Below are 12,330 nucleotides of genomic sequence, written 5' to 3'. Positions count from 1 at the left end.
AGCGGCATATGCTCTTCACAGCCGAGCCATCTCTCCAGTCCCAAACCATGCATGTAATTTAATTCTTGCTTGCAAAATGAAAAGACTGTTCTGCAGGCCAGCTAACTGTGAAGACATGTTTGTTTGTACTGAATGTGAAAATAATCACCATCAATGTGGCACAGCGTCGCCTTTCTGCTCACGCTGTACGCATCTTTTTTTTTTTTTTTCCTAGTTCCAAATTCCATTTGCATGGACCTGGTGAGGCTGAGTGTGCACATTGCGGAAGAGTGATGGCTTCCCTTTCCTATAGAAGCTGAAGGTTCTGGGAGAAGATTAAAGAAGTGTTTGTTATCTCTCTGCCCAGGCCTGATAGGAAATTCTCAGAGGGTTTTGGGCTAGACATAAACTCCGCGTGTGCGCGCATTTATGTGCTTTTCCTCCTGTCCCCTCCTTTATATCTTGGTTTAAAACATTTAGCTTCAGATTGGTTGTATTCTCTGGCGTAAAGAGAATTGTTTCCAGAGCCGAGTCGGCCGGGTTTAACTAAATGCTTCCCGAAGAGCACAGAACTCTCCAGACTGTGATGAAGACCAACCACAGGACACGTGTAACAAGACAAGATGAAGACCTTAAATGTGTCCAGCAGACAATAGGCTGGGGCCCTTTCTTGAGGGTTGACATTACTGATATTTTATAGTTTCCTTTTAGAAGTGCTCTCTGGGCCTGGGGGTATAGTTCAGGTGGTAGAGCGCCTGCCAAGCGTGAACGAAGGCCCTAGCACTTAGTCTAGTAGTATACACCAGAAATCCTATCACTCGGGAAACGGAGGCAGGGGATCAGTTCAAGGTCATCTATGGCTATGGAGGGAGTTTGAGGCTAGCCTGGGCCATGTGAGCCCAGACTTAAAAACAAAACAAGACAAAATGTCCTCTGTAAGAAGTTAAGTGTGATTTTGCTGTATTTGCTCCTGTTTTTGTTTTTGTTTTTTAAAGCAGATCTCCTTTAGACTTACTATATTAATAATATATGGAAGAAGAGAGGAAGAAAAGACAGGATAACAAAGAAAAGCGATGTTCATTCCACCATGTTCAAGACATGAGTTTCAATAGATTTTTTAATTAATAATATTACATACATTTAAAATGTCCGATGATTTGATATGCACCTATGCATGGCAGAGTGGTTAGCACACAAGTTGATTAGCTCCCACCGCCTCCCACCGACCAGTGCTTTCATCTGAGAATATGTCAGACCTACACTCTTGGCAATGTCTAGTTCTATAATCCAGTTTTGTTAACCTGCGTCCCGACTGCACATTAATTAGATCCTTGTAACCTGTTCACCTTTTTTGTTTTTGTAGTTACTCTTGTTCAGGATTTTAAATTATTGTTTTATTAGCGTATGTACATGAGTATTTTGTACATTGCCTGCATGTCTGTGCATCATGGTTATGTCTAGAGGTCAGAAGAAGGTATTGGATTCTCTGAGATGGAAATTACAGACAGTTGTGAGCTGCCATGTGGGTGCTGGGAATTGAACTAGGGTCCTCTGGAAGAGCAGCCAGGCTTCTTACCTGCTGAGTCATTTCTCTAACCCTTGTTGTTGTTAAGACAGGGTCTTGCTATGTAACTGAACTGATCCTCAAACTTAGGATCCTCCTTCCTCAGTCCCCGGAACCTGTGTTATAGGTCTATGTAACTATGTGTAACAATACTTTGCCAAACTCACACATTTTTATCACTGGGAGTTTGACAATGATGTTTAACTACAGTATTATCAAAGATAAAGTGGATTCTGCTATTTAATGTCAACTATGTAAGACAGCTTCCTGGTTTGTTCCTGTTAAGTGGACTGTTTCTCTGCCAAGGACGTTCTTACAGTAGTTACTGTTGGCAGACACATACTCCCAAGTCTATGTGAACTTACCACACGGTCTATCTTCTTGACTAACAAGAGAAACCAGAAAACCTGGACATGCTAGAGGAGGAAACTGAAAACAGATGGTGATGTGGGGATTGTGGGAGAAGGAGGCACCAAAAAGGGCTGAGATCACTAACAACATGTAATTATTTAACAGTTTGCTCCAAGTCTGTCTTTTAAAACATAGTTACTCTGTTCCTGCCCCTGCCCCCAATCCAACAAACAAGAGTAATGTCTATTGTTATCAGTAACATTTTGAAAAGAGGTGTGTGTGTGTGTGTCTGTCTGTCTGTTTATACTGTTCTTTTGTATTTTTATATTATATGTGGGGGTGTTTCATCTGCACACATGTCTGTGTATGTTTACAACATTTTTTTGTTGTCATCATTTTTTGTTTTGTTTTTTGTGTGTTTTGTCTGCATGTCTGTCTTTCTGTGTATGAAGAGCATGCCTGATACTGACAGAGGCCAGAATGATACCCATTTCAACTTGGGATTGAAGCTATAGATGCCTGTGAGCCACCATGTGGGTGCTGTGAATTAAACCCATGTGGTCTGGAAGAGCAGCCAGTGCTGTTAACTGGCGAGCAGTCACCAGCTTCCTCATTTCTTTTTATGTTTAATTAGGAGATGAGTAAAGAGATGAATCGGGGCGCTGGAGCGATGCTTCCAGAGAAGCAGCGGAAGTTGGAAAGGCGCTCACCTGCCTGATGATTTGCTCCTGTCGGTTGTGGCTTTGATGTGTGTAGAAGGTCCTCCACTGGCTCCTGTGTCCTAACACCGTGGGGAGGCCACAGACCCTTTAAGAGGTCTGCTGGTAGAAGCAAGGCGCCGGGGCCAATCCTTGGAAGATTGCAGCCCTGGCCATTTATGCCGAGCTCTCTGCGGCCTTGGCGTCTCCGCTACCTCTGTGCTCCCGCTTATTGCTTGGTTCAGTGTCGTGCCTCATGGAGATGGTCTGTATTCCCTCAAATTATAAGCCAAAAGTAATGTTTCCTTCCTTCAATGGCTTCTTGTTATATGTTCGGCCACAGTGCCGTGAAAAGCAAGTTAGCCAGCTGTTTGACAGGCAGAACCTTTGTGCAGTTGTCAGCTGCACTGTGGTAGATAGAGACCCACCCACCTTACAGTGACACACGACTGAATTAATGTCTGCCAGTCCTAGTGTGTGCGAGCTTTACCCTAGAGTACACCCTTTCTTCCCCGGATGTGGAAGCCTCCTGCCTCCCACCTCTGGCTCCCCACCTCTCCGCTCCCTTTTTCTACCACCCTGTCCTTCCTCTGCCCTCTCTCTAACCTGTTATTCTATATTCCCTTTCACCCAGTGATCAGATCAGACTGGGTCAGGGAAAAGCAAGCACAAGCTTTCTGCTTGGATTTTGCCTTCTCTAATAACGTCCCTCAAAGCAGCCTCCTCCCCTCTGGTCTCTCGCAGCTTCCATTTTCAGAGGCGATGGAGAAATTGTCTAGATGTGAGGCTGATCTTCCTAATGCAGCCAAAACTAATCTTAGTCATGCCGACACTGGAAGACATCATTGCCACTCCACCCAAGTATGGCCTTTCCCTGAACCTTCTGTGGTTACAGACCCCGATGATTTGATTAAGAATTTGATTAAAAACCTTCACTTTTCCTCTTAGAAAAGCTCGGATGCAGATTCCCAAGAGGCTGAGATGAGAGTAGAAAACCATCCATCCCACTTTGCAGTGTGGAAGTTTCTCTGTCTGTTCCAAGAATTAAGGCGTAGTTACCATGAGCCTGACAGAGTAGGGCGGGGAAGGGGAGGACGTGCGTGCGGAAAGCAAGCGTTTGAATAGCGTACTCTAACATGAAGAAAAGGGGACAGGAGATGGGGAGGTTGAAGGGGTGAGGGGAGGGTGTGCTTCACTTCACAAGAGCACACAGACTGATGGGAAGGGCCAAGCAGAGAGGAAGGGCTGCTATCCCCTAGAGGAAAATCAATACAGAATAATCTAAGTTTCCTGTGAAGGCACTAAATAGGCTTTTGTGGGTAACCATCATAAGTGACATTGTTTCTGTTGGAGGAAAATGTATGTCAGGTGCCACAGAAGTGATTTACAAGCGGTTCCTTCCATCATGGCTGTTCACTACTTAAGACCTCAAGGGTTATCGGTTTGGCCAATCGTTTCACAGTGAGAGGGGTAGGAGGAAGGACTGTGGATTGCACGGGCTTGCTTCATTTCTTAGCTCCTCCACTACCAATGTAAGACAACTCTGATTCTACGTTCCGGGCCTCACCTGTATGCTTTAGGAGTGAGCGCAGCTGAGGATGTGTTCTTGGTCCTGGGGTTTGGGTGGCTATAACCACAGGAGTACCGCTGGGCTTTGCTGCCCAGGCTGGTGGTGTTGATGGTGGGACCACAGGACAGGTGTCTCAGTAAAGAACCATTTGCTCAAACTGTGAGAGCCACGGTGAACTTCCTCTCTAGGTCATCCCTGATTGTTTGTTTTGTTTGATTTATTTTTATTTTATGTTCATTGATGTTTTGCCTGCATGTATATTTATATGAAGGTGTCAGAAGCCCCGAAACTGGAGTTGTGGACATCTGTGAGCTGGGAATTGAACCCTGGTCCTCTGGAAGAGCAGCCAGTACTTTTAACCACTGAGCCACCTCTCCAGCTGCCCCCATCCCCAATTTTTAAAAGACACTTTGCTTAGTTGTTGTGTCATATCGATGTGGCCTTTAAGCCATTCAGACTCTTGAAAACATCAAGGGAAAGTCGCTTTCTTAAAACAAAGCCACGCTCTGGTTGCTGATGGACTGTCTAGCAAGTTTTCTTGGATTCATTTTACAGACATGGTATATTAACCAAAATTGAGGTGTTCAAGTTTGACTGATCTCTTCCCTCTTGTATTTTAGGTACTGTTGGGATTTTCAGCCCCAAGGTGAGTACTCCTTAACCATAAGTAGTTTTATATTAAAACTGTGTCCACGGTTTCACTGTATCTTGTAAGTCTCTCCACAGAGCATGACTAGCCCTTTCTGAGCAAAGTCAGTGGAGTGTTTAATTAACCTTCACCCCACTGGGCCCCCTGCCCTGCTATTTCAGCAACCGAGGCGCCGTGCCTTGCCTGGCTGCTGGATTATTTTACAGAAGCAGAGCAATAATATGCCTTTATTCCTTGAGTTGTGTTAGATGCCAACAGGATCCTGCAACATTCAAATAGAACAGTGGCCAAGTCCTTAATAAAATCCTTGGGTGGGTTCCAACTCGGCTAATCCTTCATTTGCCCCAGAAATAAATTCTCGTGTGTTCTATCCACCGCCACCGTGTCCTTCCACACAGACTGTCTGGCAGCAGAGAAATGTCAGAACTGGAGCCATGTTGGAATTCCCACTAGAACAGCGCTATCACATTTTAATATGAGCCTCGCTGCAGCCTCGCAGCTCCTAATTGCTTCCCAACCATTGTTTTCCTGCCTTTTCGTGATGAACCCAGCATCTGGCGCAGTTCTGAGAAGCACGCCAGACAGCTGTGTACAAAATTAAAAATAAAGGATGAGATTAGGACACATTTGTAAAAGGTTCAAAGTTGGAATGTTTCAAACTTCCAACACTTCCGGAGTGGGCATGTGCAAATACGTTCGCTCTCCTCCTCCTCCTCCTCCTCCTCCTCCTCCTCCTCCTCCTCCTCCTCTTCCTCCTCCTCCTCCTCCTCCTCCTTCTCCTCCTCTTCCTCCTCTTCCTCCTCCTTTCCTCCTCTTCCTCCTTTTCCTCCTCTTCCTCCTCATCTTCCTCCTTCTCTTCTTCCTCCTCCTCCTCCTCCTCCTCCTCCTCCTTCTCACTACAATGGTTGAGGATGATAACCATGGTAGCATGCAGGGGGTTCCTTCTCCTAAGTTAGGAGACAAGGAGGTTTTCACTTCTTCAGAGGGCGACAAGAGTTTTGCATGACGCTTATGGAAAGCATTATGAATTGTTTGGCACCACAACCTTTAAACCCAGACCATTTCCAGGACCACTTATTGTCTTACTAGCTCTGTGTGCCCCACCAAACTGAGTCTTGATGCGTCCAGAAACATAGTGTTCAGTGATGGTACTAGGTTTGTAAATTCTGCGCGCGCACACACACACACACACACACACACACACAAGAGAGCGCGTGCACAAACCTGCCTGCCTGCCTATTTGTCTGTCTGTCTGTCAGTACCAGAGACCGGCCTTGGGTGTCTTCCTTAGCTGTCTCTGTTTTATTTACTGAGGCAGGTTCTCCAGTCGAACCTGAAGCACAACTCCTCCCACTCTAGCTGTTATGTGGGTGCTGGAGATCTGAACTCGAGTCCTCCTGCTTACAGTGAGCACTTCATGCATTGAACCATCTCTTTAGCCCAGAAGGTATTAATTTTACTAAAATTTTACTTCCTAACTTCATATTTTGTTGTAACATATTTTCAGTCTACATAAGATTTTCTTTAGATGCCAACTTTTTCAATTTTTCAATTTAATTTTTAATTTTTTAAATTAAAAGAAAAAAATTTTTGAGACAGGGTCTCTTCATGTGTCTCTTGCTGTCTTAAAATTCACCCTATAGACCAGGCTGGCCTCAGACCTACAGAACTTCCCCAGCTTCTGCCTCCCAAGTGCTGGGACTAAAGATGTATGCCACCATATCCAACAAAAGCTAGTTGTAATAAAAATAAGAATCACGTTTTAATATAAAATCATGTTTAAAATTTTCTTTTTTCTAAATTTGTGTTAGTTAAAGGCAGTCTCCCGTGTAATCACATGGCTGGCATGGCCACACTGAGATCCTAGATGGAGCAGTAGGGAGCAATGCGTCCTCTAAATGCAGCATTCTGTTTGGTAGAATGTGAGACACATGCAGAGACTCGCCCTATACCTCAGGGTTTAACAAGCGTTAACCCAAACCCACAGAGGGCGGGGCGTGCTGGCGAAGTGTTGGAAATGGACAGAACTGTGAGAGCCAGCAGAACTAATTTCCTAAGGAGAAGAAAGGAATTAATGTCAGAAGCATGGTATAGAAATGTATTGAGAGGAGAAAATAATTTTGGAGCTCAGCATAGGAGAGTCTCGGGAGCTGAACACAGGGCACATCTCACCGGAGTCTTAGGTTAGTGGTACCTCAGTCACATCTGACATACAAGGACAATGACGGGGAAAATGCAGAGCAAAATTCATTGGAAGAAAATGGAGGAATGTCCAACCCAGAAGCCCAGCGCCTTGCTTCTGCTACAGACATGGGGTGAGGGAAGGACATCGTGTGATTAGTTCTTAACTGGTGAGATGGGCGGGAATAAAAACTGGTCTATCCAATAGACAGGATGAAAAGAACAGGGGTGTGTGAGAGGCTGGCAAACATCTTGTTTGTTTGTTTGTTTGTTTGTTTGTTTTTGAGATAGGGTCTCCCTATGAAGATCAGGCTAGCCTAAGACTCAGAGGTCTGCCTGTTTCTGCCTCCCAAGTGCTAAGATCAAGGCGTGTGACCATGGCAGAATAATTTAGAAAGCTCTAGAAGACTAGGTAATAACGGGATGATTCCAGTAGACAGATGTGATTATCTCATATTTTACATTGCCTAAAAAAAATTGTTAGTAAAAGTGTTTAAGAAATCCCTTTATTTTTTAATAAAGGTCTTACAATGTAGTCAAGTTAGATTTGAAGTAAATGCATAGCCCAGTGAGGCCCAAAACTTGTCAGTTTTCTGCCTCAGCGTCTTCAGGGCTGAGATTACAGGTGTGCACTACTGTGTTTAGCCTTTCTAAGCAGTGTGTTTATAATAATGACACTAAATTTTCCCATCCATTTTCCCCCTCTCCTTGTTAGCCCACTGTCACGTTCCTCAGTGATTAATCCGTGGGTGATAAACTCCTCAGCAGACACTGCACACATGTCTACTCACCCCAGATAGAGAGACCATGACAGACAAAAGTACCAATACCACCAAAGTCTAACATGGTGAACCGTGAATTTTATTGGAGTCTCCTACAGGATTATGGGTGAGCAGTTACTTATAGGAGCAGCAATTACTCAAAGACAGCTGCATCACCAAAGCTCACCCCAGCATGGGTGACAGCTCACAAAGCTGGGAACCCGGAGCCCACTGCACAGCCTGCAGGCAGCTCAAGAGGTTGGAGAGTGTTGTTTCTAGATGTTTCAGTTGGTTTGACCCCCTTCCTGGCAGCTTGGCTGGCCTGAATCTTTTTCACACCCTGGTTTGTCTGAGAGTCTTGCTTGCAGCTTGGTTTGTTTCCTCTGGGAGGGAGAGAGGGGCCTAGTGAACCTGGTCAGTTTCAGGGACTACCTGAGGCTATTTTGAGTTGCTTTAAGGAGCTTCCCTGCAAGATGGTGTGTTTCAGTCTCAGAGGAAGTTGATTTTTACACAACATCATCTAAGAAGAAAATAAAATCCTCAGAATTATTACTTTAATGTAAAGAAAGCATAAATGGAACAGTTCCTTTTTGTACTCTGAAAAATATCTATTCATTTAATCCATTCATTCTTCTACCTATCTAATCCATCTATCTATCTACCATGTGTGTGTGCACCCGTGCTCGCGTGCACACACACATACACATGACATGGTGGAGGTCAGAGGAATTGGTTCTCTCCTTCCGCCATGTGGGTTTTGTGGTTTGAACTCAGGTGTCAGGCTTGGCAGTGAGCTTCTTACCTGCTGAGCCATCTCACCAACCTAGAAAAATTCTCTTGGTGGGGTTAAATATAACTGTGGAACGTGAACAGCCTTGGTTCTAGGACTTCAGACAATCACAATTATACAAGTCCAGCTTGCTTTGAAAACCACCCTTGTCTTCTTCCTCCCCCTCCCATTCCTCTTCCTCTTCCTTTTCCTCTTTCTCTTCCTCTTCTTTCTGTCTCTCCTCCTCTCCCTCTTCTTACTGCCATTCCTCCTGCCCCTCCTCCTGCTCTCTTCTCTCTCCTCCTGCTCTCTTCTCTCCCCTCCTGTCTCTCTTCCTGTCCCTCCTCCTGCCCCTCCTCCTCTCCCTTCTTGTTCTTCCTTTCATCATTTTTGTTACTATTGTGTGTGTGATGCTGCAGATTGAGTCCAGGGCCTTGCACGCGCCACGGAACTACACACCCAGCCAAAACAAAATGAATGGGCAAAATCCCAGCAACAACCAATAAAAGAATATTTTCAAATTTAAATTTTCCTTTAGTTACAAAGAAAAGCTGTAAGGAGTTTTCCGTGGAACTGTTCACATTGTAGCCATCAGAATCTAAAAGATGATATTGTCTAAATAACAATCTGCTCTGACCATCAAATTTGATGACAAGATCATCTTAAGACATGGCACAACCTGATTCCCTTCGTTTTGTTTTGGTCTCTCTTTTGATGAGTTAATTATTGACAGTTTTAATGCAACAAATCAAAATTTAATATAGAAGGTATACTGTATATAATTCAAAATTTTACTGTCACAAAAATTTTTTTGAACAGCTGAATTTTCTATCAGGGACTCAGAGTATAAAACAAATGTCACAATACTTAAATAAAAACTGTGCAAGCCAGTGAGACTATTATAAATATTTATTACAGTCACATTTTATGTATTTACTATTTATTTGTTTTCTTTGTTTAAAGTCCAGGGTGGCCTTGAACTCACTGTGCAGTTGAATATAACTGAACATAATATATATATCAGTTCATGATCCTCCTGTCTCTACCTCCAAAATCCTGGTATTATAGGCATATGCCACCGTGCCTGACTACGAAGGTATACTTTTATACAGTCATCACTCATTTATATTTTGGTCATTTGTAGAAATGTGCTGTGAAGTCTCTCACCAACCTGAACATTCATTGATGAGCCAATCAAAACTGAGGTTCCTGAGAAAATTATCCAGTTATTCTATATTTAAAGATTCATTTTGATCTTTATGTGCATGTGTGTGCACACACACATGTGTGAGTACCTATGGAGGCCAGAGAGAGTGTCAGGCATCCTGGACATGGCTTTATAGGCAGCTGTGAGTCGTCTAACTTGGTTGCTGGAATTGAACTCAGGTCCTCTGAAAGAAACAGCAAGCATCCTTGACCCCGGAGCCAGCCATCTCTCCTGCCCCTCTGGAACATTTTTACACGAACATAAGTCTACTTAGTAAAAATATTAAAAATGCTATTTCAAAATGCCAAGTCTCGATGTGGAAGTCATTGATTCCTAAAAATATAGTTGACAAAACCAAATAAATCAAAGTGTAAAAAGAAAATTCAATTATAAAGCCACATTGAAAAGACGAAAATCAAACCAACATTAACATAAATGAAGCCACACTGACTATGGATTTAAAAAGATTTAAGTGGCTTGTGAGTGTGTGAGTTTTACCTTCATTCAGGTCAGACAAACTGAAAGTGAAAGTGACATCTGCGAGAGAATTAGGAATTTGAACATGAACTATTTTAATATTATTTTGAAATTGCTTTTAAGGGCTAGAGAAATGACTTAGTGGTTAAGAGCACTAGCTGCTCTAATCCTAAAGGTTTGGGATTTGGTTCTGAGAACCCTCATGATGGCTCAACACTATCTGTAACTCCAGTCCAGGGGAAACTACACCCTCTCCTGGCCTCCTCTTGTACTGGGCTGTACATATAAGCATGTGGTACACAAGCATACACGCAGGCAAAAATACCTATACACATCCAATGAAATAATGTTCTCAAAAAGCAATTTATTTTTTAAAAAAGATTTATTTATTCGTTTTTGTGTGTATGAATGTGGGCATAGCATGTGTGGAGGTTGGAGGACAACTCTGTGGAGTGAGTTCCACTTTTATATAGGTCTCTGTGTGTGTGTGTGTGTGTGTGTGTGTGTGTGTGTGTGTGCATCCACACAGCAAACTCAAATAACCAGCTTTGCCCAGCAAGTGCCTTTCCCACCGCCAAGCTGTCTTTCCAGCCCTTGCTTTGTCTGTTTTGGTGCATGTTTATAATCCTTAGGCTGAAGATGTGCAGTGCTTGCCTAGTGTGGCTCAGGCTCTGGGGTTCTTCCCCAGGACTGCCAACAGGAATCATGTTGAGGTTTATTAAAAAGTAAAGGTTATTTTATTTCTATCATGAGGCCATGTTGCATGAGTTCATGTAGCTAGATGCAGAAACACACACACACACACACACACACACGCACACACACACTACTAAACTGCTCTCTCTCTCTCTCTCTCTCTCTCTCTCTCTCTCTCTCTTATTTCAAGTACACGCTTTAAGTGAGAAGAACATGGGTTTGAAGCAGAGTTGAACTGGAATCCCAGGTCTTCATAAAAGCTCTGTGAGACTCGGCAAGCCCTTTAACCTCCTGAAGCCTCCATTTGCTCTTCCATACAGTCTTGTTATTATGGACTTCACTGTCACGAGTTCTAATAACATGATAACCCATGAGCAGGGCCTGCCACGTGGAAGCCAGGGGGGCTTTAAAGAGACAACAAGGATTGATTCATATATATCAAAATAAAGCCAAGCATGAAGATGCGGAGCTTTAATAATAAATATCTCTTATCTTTCCATAAAACTGATCTGCTCCGGCTGATCCTACCCTGGGACCCCGTAAGCACTCGTATGCGTCTGTAGGTTTACAGTCAGAGGGCAAGAGGACACAACTCTTGCCGGTAAGCCTATAGTGAGCATTCAGCTGACTTATTGCTCATAGAATGTCTGAAGCATGCCGAACGCGACCATGAATATAACTTCGCTTCTTATCCCCGACCACCACATACTTGAAACGTGTAGCTCTGACAACGACAAGAAGCAGAGCTGGAAAGCAGCGAGGAAACACCATCTTTACACGGAGAGGTTGGGGGCAGGATTACCTTTGAAGTCTTCGAGAAGTGTTTTTGAATTAATGGAGTGCACAGTGACTTCACTAAGTTCTATTTATGAAAATGCTCTTGGCCTTCGTGCCAAGGGGCTTCAAGCACAGTCTTAAGAAGGATTTATACAAAGAAACACAGTCTAAATTTATGATGTGTTTGCAAATGTAAGAAAAAGTCTGCATTTACAGTATTTGTAATTTATTGGTGAGTGTCTTTCTACCACTCTCCCTGGAATGCTGGTGTTTTATAAACACAGGCACTGGTTACAGACATAGACTGTCCTAACCTAGGCTACTTTTTAAAGGGAACTCTTCTAGCATGTTTTCTACGTCTCTCGGGGATTAATGAGGGAAATATGCTCAGGACTAATGCCCCTGTCTTTGGCTTTGGCCCAGCCTTTTAGCATCAACACTCTTGACAGGAGGTTTTATGCCTTGACTTCTTTCGGGCACTCCCCCACCTTTCCATATTAACTGCATTTTTAACACATTAATCTGTAGGAAGCGGATACACATGCAAGCTGGCTTTGAAGTCAGTACCTGACTTTGATACCTTTTCAAACATTTTCCTTTCTTTTGCATCTACTGTTCAGGTGCCCACGTGGAATCATTCACTTTGAAATT

At 43.5% G+C, this 12,330-nt stretch overlaps 1 protein-coding gene across 3 annotated transcripts in view; it reads left to right on the top strand.

Moving 5' to 3' along the window:
• Positions 1-12,330, top strand: part of Skap1 (src kinase associated phosphoprotein 1) — a 298,516-nt gene that overhangs the window by 55,491 nt on the left and 230,695 nt on the right. For all 3 annotated transcript variants that reach the window (XM_052193953.1, XM_052193951.1, XM_052193952.1), the window contains exon 3: positions 4,783-4,808. In XM_052193953.1, the coding sequence (XP_052049913.1) occupies positions 4,783-4,808 (26 nt within the window). The remainder of the gene's footprint in view (positions 1-4,782; positions 4,809-12,330) is intronic.

This window comes from Apodemus sylvaticus, chromosome 10 (assembly GCF_947179515.1).
Source record: "Apodemus sylvaticus chromosome 10, mApoSyl1.1, whole genome shotgun sequence".
Classification (NCBI taxonomy): Eukaryota; Metazoa; Chordata; class Mammalia; order Rodentia; family Muridae; genus Apodemus; species Apodemus sylvaticus.
The sequence above is the reverse complement of the archived record's forward strand: the minus strand, read 5'-3'. Positions and strand labels throughout refer to the sequence as shown.